At 39.5% G+C, this 19,107-nt stretch overlaps 1 protein-coding gene across 6 annotated transcripts in view; it reads right to left on the minus strand.

Moving 5' to 3' along the window:
* The window catches only part of KLHL32 (kelch like family member 32), a 179,751-nt gene that overhangs the window by 40,565 nt on the left and 120,079 nt on the right, over positions 1–19,107 (minus strand). For all 6 annotated transcript variants that reach the window (XM_070418052.1, XM_070418055.1, XM_070418050.1 and 3 more), the window contains one exon: positions 17,811–18,026. In XM_070418052.1, the coding sequence (XP_070274153.1) occupies positions 17,811–18,026 (216 nt within the window). The remainder of the gene's footprint in view (positions 1–17,810; positions 18,027–19,107) is intronic.

Below are 19,107 nucleotides of genomic sequence, written 5' to 3' on the forward strand. Positions count from 1 at the left end.
GGCTGGTACATAGTAGGCTATAAATACTTGTTGCATACACTAAAAATTCCTAGGATATTCTTAGGCTATTTCTCATATTTCTCTTGAACAAACAATATCAATTCTTATATATTTTTATTTATCTAGCACAGGCTTCAGTTTCCTAATTTATTATCTCATTTTTGTAGCTTCCCTATATAAAGCCCTCATAAGCTCTCAACTCCACATGGCGGCATGCAGTGTACATACAATTCTTGTTTTACTTCCTCAGGTAGTTGGTGCTGCCACCTCTCCTTGAGATTCTTGTCAATGCAATAACCACTGTAGTTTTTTAAGCTCTCAAATACATAATAAAATACTAGGGCAAGAAGAAACTTTAGAGTACATTTGGTTCAAGCATCTCAAGACAGGGCTTTTGATCCATGGTTGGGAATCCATGGATGTGGCGGCCGACTGTATGCATTGTTCAATGCCATTTTATGTAAGGGACATGAGCATTTGTAGATTTTGGTATCCTTGGGGGTACCTGGAACCAATCCCCCATGGGTACTAAGGGAAAACTGTAAGTAAGTTATGGGGCATCAAAAATTATATGTGGATTTTCAACTGCATGGGAGGTCAGCGCCCCTAAGCTTCACAATGTACAAGTGTCAACTGTATCTATAAATGCCCTTTACCAAAGCAGTTCTCATCAGATGAGTGATCAAATCTTTAAAACCAACACTAACAAGAGATAAAGTGCTCACAACATTGTCTGAAAGCAATGACTATTTTACAGAACTTCTCAGCCAGAGCTGAATGAGCAGAGACTGGTATTTTTGCCCACAGCCTTATTCTGCTTCTCAGCCAGGGGTAGCTATAATCATTTTCCTACTTAAAACTTGGTTGCAGATAGTTTTGCTGTAGGGGCACACTGAGCCCTCCCTGTGGCAGGAGCACACATGTCTATATCCTTGCCCGTCCTGTCATGCCACTGAGATAAACCAGGGCACCAGTCTCCCCTCAGTGCCCATCAGGCAGCATGCATTCCACAATTTCAGAAAGGGATAAAGGAAGGGCACAAGAGCAAACCAACAGAGACCTGGCATTCCTGAACCTCCACCAAAGTGCCAGGCATGTCAAAGAGCTCTTGGGCAGCAAGGAGTGGGAAGCCACAGAAGTGCGCTTCAATAGGATGAGGGACAATGCCTAGACAGGATTTTTTTGTTTCTAAAGGGTGGCAAGCATACTGTCCATCTTCTAATATACGCCCTCCAAGGGAAGTTGCATTGACTATTTTATAGATTATTTTTATAATGCCTTAAATTCTAATAAACAGAAGCATAAAACTTTAGCAATATACCATTTTATTATCACATCTTCTTCAGATGATAAACGTGAAAAGTTCCCCAAGGGCCAGTGAGCAGGGGTTAAACTACATAGAAGCTCATCTCTTTAAGGTGAGTCACGCAAGGTGCAGATAATGACATATTAAACCAGAATCATGACTGCCATAGAGAAAAAAAATCATATTAATAAATAAATGCACCAAATGTTATAGTCATATTCTCTTCTTTGTGACCAAATGAAAATTTTCTGTTCAAAAAGATAACATTCTCAAAAAGACAACATACCTATAAAATCCAAAAGCACCAGAAACTAGGGACTCGGGACCAGAGCATTTTCCTCCACCAGAACAATGGAAACGTTACCATGGAGGAATATTAAAAATTATATCAGTGCTCACTTGAGTGCTATAATTAAAATCGTGTCAACATTCTGCTTGTAAAACAGATTTTTGAAGGGAGGTTGCACATTAACCATTATAGCTGACTACAGACTTATGTCAGACACCTAGGCTGTTTTTCCTCTAAGAAATACATTTCAGTAGAATCAAATCTGATGAGGCCCCGGGTTCATGTTCTATCAGAAAAAACGACCTGACAGATTTTTAAAAGAATGTTCAGCTTAGCAGATATGATAATAACATATGTTCTTTCATTGTTCATTTAAAACTTTATAAAGTTGGGAGACAGACAAATGTTCTTATTTTTATCTTCAGAATAAAATGTGTGTCTGATAATACTCTGGTTTCTCTTCAGATTGTATAAATCCTTCGTGTTTTACTACAGATGTCCATGAAGAGGAGCAGTTATGAGGTTTTTTTAAGAGATCTAAAAACAAAACAAAACTTGATGTATACAACTTATTCTCAAATGGCTCAGAAAAAAGTGCCCTCCCCTTCGCTCTCTCTGCTACTATATATATATCAATACTATATCCTGTATATATGCTCCTACTATATATATATATATACACACACATTATATCTATCTATCTATCTATCATCTATCTATCTATAAATAAATATCTAGAGAGAGAGGACATATGATAAAGCAAATGAGGTAATTTGAAAATTATATGGGTTTCTCTGTACTCTTTTTTATTACTGCAACTTTTTGTTTGAAATTATTTTTAATTAAGAATTGAAAGAACAAAATATTTGCCTAATAATCATCTTTATTCATATTTTTTAAATGCATACTGCAGAGCACTGAAAGCAAGAGCCCTTGCAGCCAAGGGTGTCTCTTTCCCATAGACAGGGACAAACATATATGACTGGAGGAATCACAGTAACCACCCTGAGGCCTGCTATATTTAAACTCCGGGTATTTAGGAGAACAAATAAAAAGTGACTACGAATCTTTTATTTTAGTTTTTTCATTTACTTATTTCTCAATTTTTTAATGAGTGTCTATTATGTATCAGGAACTTACTTGATGAGAAAGAAGATTCTAATAAGAATACATATTCTTACTTGCCATTCAATTCAGTTCATAAAACTCAAGGCTTACTCTTGACCTCGATGGTCTTAATGTATTCCTGTAAAATATACTTATGGAATATGGAATTGGGGAAAGAAAAATCCTGCAAATTTGGAAGTTTCAGCCTATTGTAGGCAGATTTTCAGATACATGCTAAACCCATCTTTCTATGTTACCAATTCCCTCATAGGTCTTTTAAATATTTCTGGTACATTTATAAATGTTATGGTTTTTTAAAAAGCTGTTTAATTTGTAAACATGCCCTGGAGCATCCTGAGAGCATCAAGCTCTTGACTATTTCTTTATGAACTAATTCAATAATAATGAACCAATAGCGGGTTCGCCACACACATACTCCCTCCTGAAATTAAACTTTTAGTGACCAAAAGGACCTCACGGGCTCAAGCAGCTGCCTAAGGCCACAGACACAGAGAAAGTCGAACTCTTCACACACGGGGACGGTGATTAATTTGGATGTCCAGGAAGTATCTAAGCTGCTTTGAAGGTTTGATGTTGGCAGCCTCCAAATAAAAAAGAAAAGAATCCTCAAAGGCCACTTTAAACATTAATTTATAGCTTCGGAGTGCAGAGCTTGGAGTGGGGAGCCTGCTAACTGAAGCATGTGGCTAAACATTGTCAGGGGCCAGACTCTGCTACCAAGGGATGGAGCTGGTGGGCTGGGGGTGGGGAGCAGGGCTTATATCCTCAGTAAGTTGCAGAGAATACACATAAACATGATGCCAACCTTCGTCACTATGTGAATTTCAGCCTGGCTATGATGTTTAAACAAACAGAATATTTCACACTGCATTCTCTAACTTAATTTCATCATCATGTAAATAACTGGGAAACAATGAGTCCCTTATTCGCACCTTGCAACGCTTTTGATTATAATACACAAGTAATATTTTTGTCAAAGAGGATACACTGTTCAGCATCATTATTCATCAGTTTTGGGGTAGGGGGAGTGGCCTAAAGAACAGATCTATAATAGTGATGTAAGGAAAAGATGGAGATGTGGACAGATGGGCCCAGGGCAGGGAAGCCAGTGCCTTGACAATCGCGGAAGACTCATGAGGGAAGAGGAGGCTGCAATGGATGAAGGAAGGAGTAGGCAGTAGCCATTCCAACGGCTATATTGAGAGAAGGATCGGATCGTGTTTCAGCTCCAGTGCCTGGCACCCAGGAGGAAATCCACAAGTGTTTGCTGAATGTCAGATAAATGGGAATTAGGAGACTGCAATCTGGAGAAATCACAGATCTGAGACATCTTTATAAGCTTAGAAGGAACAATGTGTATGAAGAGCAAAGGGAACTTTGAAAGGGCAGATGGGAGGATTGAAAAGGAAACAGAAACTGGACCCATTGACCAGCTCCAGCCCTGGGAGCAGAAAGGCTAGCACATGCCAGGAGGCGAAGTGTGGGACCTTCTGAGGGGGGCATCACTGCTGAGGGATACAACCTCGGTCAGAGCATCAGGTGAGAGCACCGAGGTGGGTGTGAGGTGGAGGATTTGAGAGGACGTAAGAAAGTCCTTCATTCTGGACATTAGTTTTCCACAGTTAGATATAAAGGGTAGAACAGATTGGGGGAAGGCAGGAACCTAGGCTTATACTAAAAACAATTTGAAATAATAGTTATATTTCCTTTAAGAAAAAGCAGTCCTTGCTTGAGTACCATTAATTTGCAAGCATACTAAATCTATAAAATAAAATCATTCATTGTCACATATAAGACATGTTAATATTAAAATGAAAATTCACACTACTTTCTAAATACCCCAAAAACAATACTGATCGAGTTGACTGACACATTTCTCTACTAATTCCTTTTTACTCCCAATACTTAAACAAAACAAGACATAACTAATCAATAATTTTAGTAAGTATTCCTGAGGGCTATTTTATCCATGTTGTTCATGCAGTAGACAAAAATAAACCTTCTTGGTCTGGTGTGGTGAAGAATCGGGTGAGAGAATATATATATATATATATATATATATATATATATATATATATTTCTGGAGCCTCTTCAGGTGAGACTAAATGATCGCTTCATGCCTCTCTTGACCATTCAAAAACAAGTAGCATTTTTTTAAAGCAAAAAATAAATAATGTGAAAACAGAAAACTTGATGTAAAATTATAATCATTATGATGCTGTCACTTTGACATCTATAGACTTAATTGCTTTATAATTGACTGTGAGACAAAATGGCCAAGGTAGATAGAAATACGCTGCTGAGTGTTCACTGGGGGGAAAGAAAATGGAGACAATACACATGAAAAAGTAGAACAATGAGTCTAGCTCTCAGGTGCCTAATCTGTGAGACCACCCTGCACAGCTTGGAGACAGAAATAAAGGTTTTCCTTTATTTTTTCTTTTCCTCTATTTTTCTTTTTTTTTAAGGGTATGCATAAAGGAGGATTGTAATGAGCTGCCTATTGTAAACACTAGCATTGTTAGGTGCCTTCATCTTATTTACCCTGTGCTTCAAATAGCAACAAGATTAGGTGTTGGATTTATACAAATTGAAATCTGCAACTTTTAATAACCTTCATACTTCACAGACACACATGTGTGTCCCTGCCTCAACCGCCGCCCATACTGCCCAAGAAGGAGGGAAAAGGAGTTCTGCTGCACCTGGAACCAGAAATGCAAAAAATCAGTTGTGAGGAGAATGGGGCCTTCGCTTCCGTGTGTGCCCACTTGGAACTGACTACGCTTGCTGGTTAGTGTGAGAGACTGAAGAACCACAGTGTGAGCTGCTGCATGAGCAAACTGGCCAGAGCACCCTGGCGTTTCTGCTTCCCCACTGCACAATCGGAATGGAAACATTTGCTCTATTGGAAGGCAGTGATAAGGATGGATTTTTAAAGTTTCCATTTTTAAGTGAAAATGAAAGAAAAATGCTCTTCTAGATGTGTTGTGCCTTTGAGCTCCATTTGAAAAAAAAAAAGCGAAAAGAAAAAAAAAGGCAGAGAAAGCTGCTGTGAAGGTCACCGAGTGAAAGAACTTCCTCGGGGCACAGAATAAATTAAATCCCAAGGAAAAAATAAAATGTGATTTCCGGAGTGTGAGGCACAAACTCCAAATGACAATGATTGACAGCCAAACTATATCCGTGCAATATCCAAGACTGCACGTTCTCATTTACCTCAGTGTAGCCAGCAAGCGCCCATTAAACATCCGTCTGATGCCCAAATTAACCTTCTTGGCAAACTGAAAGAGGCACAAACTATCATAATCAACCTTTCATTATCACAGCAGCCTCTAGTTAAAGGGTCAGAATAATTGTGCCTTCAGAGCCTTGATTGTTTTCAATCAACAGACGGCTGGAGTGACAGCTCGGTGATGGAGGGGTCTGATGAAACCGCACCAGGCCTAATCAGAGCGGATGAAAGGAAGGCATGATTGGTGCAAATGAACAGTCGTGCCTCTCCTTTTCATTTACAATCTGAAATTACTCTTAAATGTGTGGGGGTTTTTCCCTCCCTTATGAGCACCACTGAAAGAATGTTTGACTTATTATGAGTTCTGACAGTGCCGAGTTATAAAACACAGGTAGGGTTATCAGCTGAGGCTTTAAGTGGGTATTCAGCATAATTCTAACAAATTCACTCTTGAAAAGCACAAAATGACTAAAAAGCTTCCAATGACCTAACCTCTCAGTGCTGTTTGATTAACAGACCCATTTATTCCGCTGGCATTCTAAATGACGAGAAGATAAAACCCAGGGCAGACATACAGTATCTGTAACTGTTTTCTCTCAACCCTGCTGCTCCTTTTATTTCAGCACTAGTTCCCCTGCCCCACGTCCTCACTGTTCTCGAAGAACTCCACATTAACAGCTCAAACGAACTCATCCATCAGAGGGCTTGGATCAAAAGGGGTTGTTGTGGGTGAAGACCATGAAGCCATACCGGGAATCACAAGGGTAAGAAAGGGGCTGGAACCCACCAACTCTAATGCTGTTATATCAGAAAGAATATTTGGGAAAAGAAATAAAAAATCTGTAATAGGACAGGCTAAATGTATCATAAAGAGTTTTGGAGAAATTGGAAACAATACCAAGCTGCATTCATACAGCAGCTATTGTCCAGAAACTACAAACATGAACATCCTTACAAAATTTAGTGATGAATGGGATATACACTTGGGGTTGCAAAAATAAACTTCTAACTTCTATTTTCTCCTTTAATCCTGCGATCAACCAGCCAATCATGAGTATGGTTGGTTAGTATCGCAAACAAAGGAAATTCTGTCAGCTGCAAAGATTAATAAGCATGTGTATGTGTGTGTATCTGCAAGTGTGGGTATGGTGTAAACCCCACCTGCATGTGTGTAAGACATAAGGCATGGGGTGGCTGTTGGCTCAGGGTTCAGGGTAGTTTTAACCTCTCTACTCAAAATGCTTACATAAAACTTTAGCCATTTTATTTGCTGGATTGTATGTTGGAATGATGAGATAGAGATGCATAATTAACAAAGTAAGAAAAATAGCTATTTTTTTCTATACAAAATTTATTACTTCATTGCTGAACCAATGTACCCAGAATGTACAAAATGCCCATAGTTTAAACTACATGTACATACACTTCAAGTAGGATATGCTAACTCTGTCACATGACATTCTGCAGGATCACAAAGTTTCATTTTGATTGTTTTTTAGGAGATAATTCTCAAAGAAAGATGTCTGGCAAATGCTTCAAACACAAGTATTTTCCAAATTCACCCCTGCCTTCTGCCACTTTCCCAAGTGTCCATGATCCTTAGCCAGCACTTGCCTTCCTGCGTGCGTGCAGGCAAGCTCTACCAATGACACAGGTGCCATCACCTCCTGCAAGGCACAGCCTGCTTCTTTCCAGAAGGCAGTTTATGTACTGGTCGCATAGGACTGGCTTCGGGATACTGACAGCACGTGGGATTTAAAACAGGATTTCCTAGCTGGTTCACAGAGCATGGGGAGAAACAACAGGCCAACCTAGGTAAGTGTCTATTCTAACCCCTAGAATCCAAGAGGTGTGGAATGAACCATTCTAAAGCACTACACGGACCTTTACATGGCCCAAATCTTATACGAGATGAGAAGAACAAGATTCTTCAGAGGACCTGGCAAGCCTGATAAGTCACCTCTTAGTCTGCTTTATTATTTACCCTTTATATTGAACTTCAAAGAGTGAGTATATATACAGGGTGTCCCCCCCAAATGTATACTTTAACAGCTGATAGCTCAATTTTGAAAATGAAATGTATTTTAATAAACACTGTCTTTATAAGTATTCAAAAATGTGTGTATACTTTTTTGGGGGACACCCTATATTTATTCCCAACAGTAGGCAGAATAAGAAATGGTTTATAGTCCTCAGCAGGTTCAATGCCATTCTCATAGCCAACAAGAGAGATGCCTAAATATTTGCCTCTTAACTAAGCACATTCTTTTCTGATGGAGAGTTTCAGTCTTACTTTCAGCTATGAGTAATTTCTTATTGTGATTGGCTGGCTTATAGTCAATTTAGCATAATTAATGCTAAATTACATTGTAATTCACATAGAATTACAAATTAAAAGCTATATTAAAAGCAAACGAATTAATCAAAATTAATTATATTTTGCTCACTTGTTTCAAAGTGTTAAGAAGATAGGTCCTCCTAAAACATTTAAACTTTAGCGCACCATCCATCACTCCTTCAATTACTGATTTCCTTGTGTGGCCAGAGGAGGTAACGTGAGCATTTCTCTCCAACAAGAACACACACTAAATAGATCTGTGCAAGTGGGTGGAGGTGGAAGAGGGTACAGGGGGAATAAATGGTGTTGGAAGAAGAAGAAAAAAAGATGTGTGCATTTAGCCTCCAGCTGGCAGGGCTCTTTTTAGCTTCTGTTCTTGTAGCAGAAGATCTGTGCCATTTATGGAAACTGACTTATAACACTTCTTATAGACAGGGGAATAATGTAAAAAAAATCTGTGATATCTATCTCTACAACCCATTGAGGATTTTTTTTTTCCGAAGGTATTTTTCTCCCTGGGTATGTTCCCTACCAATTGAAATCTGTTTTCATTCCTCCAATGTGCCACCCTAAATAGTGAGAAGGTGTCAGACTAAAGAGTAGAACCTCACCACCAAGAACACATGGCTCTGTATTGTGGGCACAAAAGAAACCCATGAAATACCTTTATTTATGAATGCTGCCCCTGTTTACTATCTTAGAATGGCCACCTTTCTCTTCCAGGTGTATCAAGTCAAGATGTTCTTTATTTTTGCTTGTAGCAAAAGTTCTGGAGACAGGGTTGGGAGAAGCAGGGTGTAAGGGCGTCAGTATTCAACAATAAATGTCAAGGTTTCTCCAGATGTCCTGGAATATGAATAATTCCAGAGACTCTAGGCCACTCCACAGCTAAGTTTAGATCCCTTCCTTAGAATGCCCAGAACAAGAAATTACTGTGGTCTTCCATGGCCAACTCGCATGAACACATGGTCACTGGGCACTCACCTGGCCTCATAAGGATTCCCATAGAAATAATCTGGTGATGCAGGATATGGGCCACAGGCTCATTTCTATTGGAAAGAGACTAACAATTTCAATAAATTAATATATTTTTCTCCTGAGGATAAAAAAAAAGGGGTTTGTACAAGTTCAGTGAACAAAAGCAACTTCACAGGGTGATCTCATCATTCCTAACTGGGCATGTCATGGTGGGTAACCACATCCTATAAAAGGTTTATGCTCACCTTAAGCAAGCCCTGCCCGTTGTTTTTGTGCACCCAGGTTAACACACCTTTGAAATGCCTCTTTTTCAGGCCCCTCAGAGGTGTAACCACCCTCAAGGGAGACCATAAGCTTGGTAACTATCCTGTGCCTTGCTTTCTCCCACCTTCATGTAATCTTCTTAACCCAATTGTATAAAAGAAACTGAAAAACTGTCATTCTCTGGAGCATTTCAGATCTTGCTTCTTGGCATTGTCATCAGTTTGGCTCACATAAACTCTTACAAAAATTCTCTAGAGGTTTGGACATTTTTTATGTCAACATTCCCTGTCTCATAAACACCAAACTAGGCCATCACATGACTACTGATTTCTGCTGCATAACTTTCTAAATTTTCAATATACTGGTTGTAAAATGAATATATAATGATTAATCATTTCCATTCATCCCATCCAATCTCTAACAACATCTGCAGACTTTCACCACACGGTCTACACAGCGCAGCAAAAAATAATGGCACTCCAGGTTCTCTTTCACACTGATTTAAATCTCTTGATCGGATTTTAAAGTGATCCTCCTTATGGGCCTTTCTTCCTGCTTTATACTTCATCATCTTGTACCTTAAAGGAATGAAGAGCTGTTCTCTGCCTCGGCCAGAATTCTCTATCCATTCTTCCTCAACAAAACAGCTAAAATGCCAATTTCCTTGGCTATGATAAAGAAAACCCTCAGCACACTTTCTTGTACTACTTTTATTGGAATAATTTCTGCAATTTCCCACAAAGCTGCACAACAGGTGAAAACAGAACTAGGTAATTTATTAAGAAATGTATACTGTTGACTCACTCACTATAGATTAGTGTGACCTCTGACTTATGACAAGATGTATCTGGTACTTTGAGGTTCTGTTTTCTTAGAGACTTGGTGTATTTCAAAAGAATAGAGTGAGACCTACATTAAAACTTACACTCTGAAGTGAGTTAATCATTTAACCTCTGTGAGCTTCAGTTTCCTCGCTTGTTAACATTTGGATAACACTTAACTTATCAACCTTAAAGGCTGATGAGAGACTCAAATGAAATTATGTGTAAAAGTGCTTTAAAAATATAATACTAAGACTGTAAAGAATTATTACTGTTATTATTTTTTTAATGGGGAGGATATTTTCTTTTTAGTCCTCACCCAAAGGTATGTTTTTATTGATTTTAAAGAGAGGGGAAGGGGTGGAAATGGGGAGAGAGAGAGAGAGAGAGAGAGAGAGAGAGAGAAAGAGAGAGATACATTAGTTGGTTATGCCTCCCATATACACCCTGACCGGGGATCAAACCCTAAACCTAGGTATGTGCCCTGACTGGGAATCGAACCCACAACCTTTTGGTGTACACGATGATGCTCCTATCAACTAAGCCACCCTCCTAGGGCATTTTTGTTATTATTATTGATTAACTTCTTTGCCTAGCCTTGGGGTTTCTACCTCATGTATAGCTCATAGTTGGGTTTTCTTTTTAAATCCCTGATAATCCAGGTAGCAGCAATATTACTGCAGGCCACCAATGCATAAGTAATATTCTCCAGTCATCTTTTTCCTTCTCACAGCAGCAATAACAACATATCAGTCTGGAAACAACATGAATCACAATGAAAATTAGAAGCAGGGAACATAAATACGTCATATCTCATAAATCACCTTGTTATGCTGTTGTGCTCATTTAAAAAAGAAGAAGAAGAAAAAACACAACTCATGGGAATGGCAGCCCATGAATACAAGTCGGGTCTCCTGTAATTTCGGATAATCGCTGTCCCTCACAGCTACTTGACAACGTACAGCTCTGGCACTGAGGAGAGCTGAGGATTAGCTGGAGCACAGTCCCTCGGAAATGAATGTGTCATGTGTCTCACACAGGCACACAGCCCAGGAAAACAACTGCAAGGCCACTGTCAAGCTCCTTGGGGATGAGTCCTCACAGAGGAATTAGCTGCACAGAGATGAGGATGGATGACTAAATATACACTCAAGCGCCAAGCCCTGAAATAGCAGTGTTGCTCAGTGTCCAGCTGGGGGCCCTCAGAGGATAACACATCCTCCAGCACAGCACTATTTGGGATGTGAAGAAGCCTCTGTTTATTCTCTCCATTAGTGTCTAGTAAAAAGGAAGTGGAGATGTCCTCATCACATTTGTAGAAAATATTGTATGTAGCTGGGAGGAGCTACCAGAACTTCCAGGAAGAAAATCGAGAAATGGCACATGATTAATTAGTTTAAAGAATAATAAATAAAAAAAAGGAGACATCATGAAGATGCTCAGAAAGTGCCTATCTGAAAAACAAACAAACAAAAAAACAACAACAATGGCATGCACATATGACATTGAATTGAGGAAGAGCAGGAATTTGATGAAAGATGACAATTTTGTTTGGGGATACGTGTTCTCAGGCCATAGTATTTTATTCCATGTCTAGTAACCAAGGTCCAAGTGTTTAAAATGAGAACACGACTGGGAAGTTTTTTATTAAATGATCACCCACAGTCTGGTTTCTCTGAGGCTTGAGCTGCACCACATGGACTGACAATGGTTTGCAAAGCTGTTTAAGGCACATACAATGAACAAGAGTTAACAATGAATAAAGTAGTGGCCAGTGTTGAAATGTTCAAACAAAAGCATTTTATTTTCCGATGTATCAGTACTGTCTCAACATACCCAAAGTTAGCACTGAAATCATTAAACTGTTTGGCACAGGTTCAGTCCCCACTGGCCAGGAATCGGGCCTGCTGAGAAAGAGTAGCAATGGAAAGCTCCACATCAGACTCCAAAATCTGTGAAAGCAGGACCATGTCAGTCCTTTCCACGACGGCCTGCCCAGAACCAATCACGTAGCAGTGACTGGGCAGAGTGGGTACTCAATAAGCGTCTGACATGAGTGAAAGAATGAATGAAGCTCATGTCACAAAGCACAATTAGAATTAGCCACATGACAAAGACACAGAGGCAGGCAGAGTAGGCCATTCATTACCCTTTTAATCTGTGGGCACAACACCCAAGAACAGGAATGGTCAAGCCCTTCCTAATTTCTTTTACTGTCACAGGATTAATTTGATTTACCTCTGTACCCATCACTCCCAGGTATTTTTGAGTTTCTATCATGAATTCAGAAGCTGTGGACCAAAGTGGAAACAGCCTCCAAATTAGAAGAGATAAATTTGATTTTTAAATTTGTTACCTCAGTTTCCCCATTTGTACCATAGGAGAGCAAAGCAATGATAAATGCAGAAGCATTCTCAAAACTGTGACGTGATATTCAAATATGAAGTATTATATTTAATATGATGGTATTGTTGGACATATAGTACTGTTTGAAGTCCTGACTTCTCTCTTGCCAGAGGTGTATTTGGGTCATTTTATCATTTAAGAATAAAATATAAAAACTGAGTACAATACTAGTGTCCTCTATTTCCCATCTGTTATGAAATAGTAGCTTTTTGTTTAGGTTCACCTGGAACTTTTTTTGAGGACCATGATTAAAACAAGCTGTGATATGAGTCATCTTGTGGTATAGATAAAAGCCCAGGAAGGATTCATAAAAAAACACTACTTTTGTGATTGTTGACTTCTCTACACGACATATGACTTACATCTCTACAGATACACAATAAATGTGTTATTAACAGTATGACTTATGGACGCAAATTTCCAACAAAAATACAAGAAAAGATGCAGTTTTAAAAGGCCAAAATCATTTTGTATACCAATGTTCCTAGAATAAATCCAACCTTTTGTAGGAATAATGGGCTGTCTTATTAGCCATTCAATATATTTTAATGTGAAAACTCTACATTATTGTCTTTATTTATTATTTATAGAGTGCAAGGGTAAAACATGGCAGCATTCAATGCAAATACAATAGGCACAGCCTCTGCCTCTGGGGATGTAGACTCAAAGACCAATGTACACAGGATCAGCCCCAATCTCAAACCAGGTGACTTGGTCCTCTTGCCTTGCCGTACTAAAATGGGACATGACTAAGATAAAGCGACTCTCCCTGCTAAGGTCTGATCATGTTTGATGTCAGTGATGTGACCACTGAAATGTTTGGTCCATTAAATCCAGGCAAAGTTAGGCTCAAAATACAAGGAGGTACCCTCAATGCAAGATTAAAAAGGAAGAAAAACATTGATACATGGTTCTGATAAATAATAAGTCCTTTTCACTAAGAGTAGAAAAACAGTTAATAAATTCATAATTAAAGGAAACTACAACTTCTCTACATTCAGAGAGGAAACCAAATCTCTCTAAGCCAATAATTAAACATCTTTATAAAGCTTTTTATCCAGGATCTGGCTTCTAATACGTGCATAGCACATAATAGACACTCATGAAATACTCATTTTTATTTCCACACAATATCTTTATCCATTTAAAAAGATGGTTCTCTTTTTTGCTACTTCAGAGAAAAAAATAATAATCCAGGGAGCTGAACCAATGATTTGAAATCATAAGGATCCCTCCCTTATGGGGTGAGGCCTGAGAGAGGGAAATGGAGTTAGCAAACCTGTACCGTGCCTTCCACTGCAGTGTGGTTTGGGCCATTTGGTAGCGGCTCAAAAAGTCCTGATGGATAGAGCCACACCTTTTTCCTGTGCTAGCAAACACAAGCACTTACATTGTATTCAGGCTTTTCTATAAACTGTCCTCCCAAGGAAAGCAATCTCCCCCTCATTCTGCTGAGAGAGGATCTGAGGTAGGAAAGGCAGAGATCCCACTTTCCTCAGAAGAAAACTGGGATTAGCCAGGGCTTCCTATGCAAATGGAAACAGACCCGATGTGTGGGGGTGGTAGGGGATCGTTTCACTATTCCACTCCAAACTTTATAGCAGGATCCTGGCTCAATAGTCTGAAGCTATATGTTGAATCTATATGAAGAAATGTAACAGGGTCCTACTGAAACAAAGCCCTAAGTTAGGTCTAAACCCCAAAGCAAAATAAAAATGGTGGAGACTCGCCAGGTCATGAATGTGGCACAGGTCAGTCCCCACTGGGGACTTTCTACCATTTCTTGAGCCCCATAATCAATTGTGTCTTACATCTGGAACCTGAGAAATTGCTGGCCTTGAAACTGTAAAACCAAATTGTTGAGCTGAACTGAATTGAATTTTTATACAGAATTTTTTTGAGGGGACTTCTGTGTCCTTATACACCATATACCTGTGTATAGGGTGCAGTATCTACATTACCTGTTAATACAAAGTGAAGTTAACTAACAGGACAAATAGTTGCAGGTGATGGAAGGGAGGAAAAACCTGTCTATGGGGGATGAAGAAACCTTCTGTGAGAGAAGAGACTTAAGATAAAGTTTGAAAAGGTCAGATGGAAATAAAAGAACAGATATAAGACATAATCTTGGGGGATTTCACAGGTTTCCAGATCCACAGAATGGCTATTACGGCCTGCAGCACATTTTATCAGGAAAGGGACTGAATAAGGGACAGCAGAAAAAAATGAAAAAGAGTTTGTTCAGTGAGGATAAATTGAAGGTCCTTATGACACGTCTTCAGAGACAGACTGCTTGTAGTCTAGTGAATGAAATTTAGACCTTTCACCAAAATAAAGGAAATGTCCCAGATCATATTGTCAGTAGGTTGTGGAAGAGCCACATGTATAAACATGTGTGTGGGGAGGGGGGGAAAGGGGGTAGGGGGTTGTTTACCGGGCTCTCCCATAAGTTACCAGTTGCACACATTAATCAAAGTGCACTACCCTCCATCCACTTTTATATTACCTGTCTGACTTTGTGCCAATTTCTTTTCTCCTCCCCAACACCGTTAGCCTCACAGTTCTTCTTTAAGACATGGGATGGGGATTTGTCAAAGTCAATGAGCACTTTATTACAGTGAGAACACTCCGTAATGAACAATTCAGCAATTTAATGAGATTCTGTAGATCTGTCTCCAGCCTGTCCATCAAGTTTCACTTCTATAAAGCACCCTGACACTAATCCTCTGGCATACCCAATCTTCACCCTGGGCTGAATATTAGATTCTTCCATGGTATATTGCATTACTAGTATAACCTCAGCAAAAAATGATGAACTTAACTATACTTGAGGCAATATAGCTGGTCTGATTTGATTTTTCTCTATTGGGTTGAGTATGAGGGAATTACTTATATACTAAGATAAAGCAAAACAGTTTCTTATTGCCTGCTGAATGCCTAAATTGACCATATTTATGTGAGTCTTTTAATTCTTTCTTGAGGACCAGGTATAAAAAAAATGTTGCCTGCAGCCAAAAGCCGTTTTTAAAATTTGACATTATAATATTAGTAACCTTTAGAGAGGCAACTGTGGTAGCTCATAAGTGGACAGTATGGAATTTTTGGACACTCAGACTAGACTTGTGCATATTGCCATGTCTATCTCTGGCAGTGCCTTCAACCATGCCACCACAAGAGGCAGAAGCCACAAGGATGGTTGGCTCAGATCTCAATTCAGTTAGAAATAATTAAATGCAGAATTCATTCCAAGTCTTTCTTTTTCCCTCTGGGAAAGGAAAGAAAAAATTGTAGCAATTTCCCACTTTGAATTGCCCCCAAAATTCTGATGATTTGTGTTATCAGGGAGAACAACAGATAATTAAAATTTGTACCTAAAACTCATCTTCCCCAAACACTTTTGACCTCTGCCTGAACAAACATTATGAGAAATACCTAAGAAGCAGAAAAAAAAAAAATCTAGAGCTTATTCCTGTGCCCTGATATTTTGTTTTTCAAGGCAGTGTGGAACACTGCAGAAATGAGGGCAGGTGTCAGCAGACTTGGACTTGAAGGCTTGCTCTGCTCTGTAACCCTGAGCAAGGCACCAAAGCCTCATTTTGCTCATTTGTTAGATGGGGTGATAACAGCCATCCTTCAGGCCTGTTGTGATGATAAGTCAAAAGTTTGAAAAGAACCCAGGTCTGGAAGGCCCTCAGTACACCACAGCTCTTATTACCATCACTGATGGAAGCAACAATGAACAAAGAAGTTGCTGATTAAAGTAATGCAAAGGAAGAAATAAGGAGAAAGACATCAGAAAAAGTATTAATCTGCAGAGTCAGATACGGGATTTAATTAACAGCCACCTCTCACTCTGCTTTGGCTATTTGTTAATTCACTGCCTTATCAGTTAATGGAAGACTTCATATTTTCCCCAGAATAGTCTGTATATAAATATTTTTCACATGATCATGACATTTTGAAGGTATGCTGCCCTACAAGTAACAAGATGGCTAGCCCGCGTTTCAGAGAGTGAGACAGACTGTCTTTAGAGGCAGGGGGAAGATGGGCTCTGACGGTTTCCCAGACACAAAGCGGATTGCTCAAGGATAGCCACTGGGGATAGGCAGAGAAGGATTTAAATTGAATAATCAACTTGAAAACACAACACATCCTCCTGTCCCGAGACAAAGGATATTCAAAAAGAATGCCATGTCAGGCGAAAAGGCAGGGCTCAGGAAACTAGCAATGAATGAAGCCTGAACTGAGGAGGGAGATTTTTCCACTACAGTGCAAGAAGAGCTTCATTTCACTTAAGGTCTCAGTTGCTCTCTGCTGCAACAAAGAAATGTTTCTGAATTGGTTATAGGCAAGCCCAGGCTTATTCTGATTCTATTGGTCTTGAAACTGCATAAGTACCACTTGACAATCCATTCTTCTCTTATGCAATTTAAGAAAATATTTTTATCAGGAGAAAAAACACACAAGCCTTTGACTTGGTGATTTGGGAAGTCACAGGGAGGTCCCGAAAAATCTCCCCTGTGAACCCCCGAGTGAAACTGAGCTGGCTAAGGCCTCCAAGCTTCATGGGCTGGTTCTTCAGTTCCTTGTCCATCAAGGAGCGTGACTTCTGAGCCTTCGAGTCCAATGAGGACCAAACCAAATAAAATATTTCTTATTGTCCCTAAATCCTTTAACTTTTTTTTTGTTGTTGTTAATCCTCACCCAAGGATATTTTTCCCATTGATTTTAGAGTTGAAGGGAGGAGGGAAACGGTGGGGGAGAGAAGGAGAAGGAGAGGTAGAGAGAGAGGAAGAGAGAGGAAGAGAGAGGAACATCGAAGTGAGAGACACACACATCGATTGGTAGCTCCCACATGAGCCGCGAGTGGGGCCAGGGATCAAACCTGCAACCCAGGCGCATGCCCTTGACCAGGAATCGAACCCACGACCCTTAGGTCCGTGGGCCAATGCTCTAACCATTGAGCACACCGGCCAGGACAATCCTTTAACTTTTCATCATTTCGTGCCTTCTCCGCACCCAAAGAGCCCCATGCAGAGCACCCTTACCTGCCAGATCTGCTCTTCACTCAGGGAGGTCAGGCGGTCACTCTTCAGGACCTCCTGAAGCAGACAATAAGGAAGCGTTAGAACGTCTTCCGGGCGGCTCTTCAGGAGTTCAGAGAGATGCTTCACTAAGAAATCGATCACTGCCTTCTCCAACAAAGTGAGGTTAAAGAGGTCAGCAAGTCTGTACAGATCCAAGTAATTAAAGATATTTAATTCCTGGGTGCCAAAAAAAAAGGGGGGGGAAATATCTTAGAAATCAATCCAAGAAAGAGCAGGCAAGAAATTCAGATTGAGGTTTGCATGACAGGAGTGGGACAAATGGGACTGCACTCCATTGAGAATTAAAAAAAAAACACACAAAAAAACAAGTACCCCAAACCTCAATTATAAGGCTCTGAGCAGAGAACTGCTATTTTAGAATTCATCTTTTCTCCTCAATTTGCCCCTCTTAAAATCTATATATTTAAAGACAACTTAACAAAGGGATTGAAAGGGGTTTCTGGTTTCACTAAGATACTTTCCAACATTTTAGAAACATTTACCAATGAAGACAATTTTCCTACCCTTACCATATTTTACAGCTCTCAGGTGATAAGTTTTTCCACTAAAGATGATGTGAGGGCAGGTAGAATGGGAGTCGTGAGTAGATGACACAAACTATATGAAAATAGATGAACTCTTCTCTTTTTCCAAAACTTCAAATTACATCTTTGAGTAAAAATAATCCACCCTGACTTAATGTAAGGTCTCAGCAAATTAAGAACTCTCACAGAAAAGATCCCAACTACAAATAATTCTATATTGAATCCACCTAAGACGGATGATTTATAATAGTTCTTTGTTTTTTTATTAGCCGCAGACAACCAGTGGTAATTGTTCCCTCCTTTTCGAAGAGTTTCTGTAGCAATGCTTCATTTTGGGGGGATTTTACTTGTCCCTATAAGTTCTCAAACTCATAACCAGGCCTCTCAGATCATGCTCCAGAGAGGCCTGGCTCCTTGGAAAGCTTTGTCTTGTAACTGCAGGAATCAGAGTGGGCACCCAGGCTTGTTGATAGAAAACTTACCCATTACAAGGCAAACTGTGTCCTAGTTTGCCCTAATTTTTAACCTGTGATTATTAACATGTGATCAGTATTTTCTGATAAGTTAAGAAATGCAGACTATTAATACATCAGATAGCTATTTTACTCCACTGACCTATTTAAGTAATTTTCAACATACTTTCCCCCTTTTCCAGTTGTCTAAAAGTATTAAGAACTCTTTCTAAAATATTTTATTCTATTTTAATGTATTTG

This window comes from Myotis yumanensis, unplaced genomic scaffold (genome assembly GCF_028538775.1).
Source record: "Myotis yumanensis isolate MYYU_CA2020_CCGP unplaced genomic scaffold, mMyoYum1.0.hap1 SCAF_6, whole genome shotgun sequence".
Lineage (NCBI taxonomy): Eukaryota > Metazoa > Chordata > Mammalia > Chiroptera > Vespertilionidae > Myotis > Myotis yumanensis.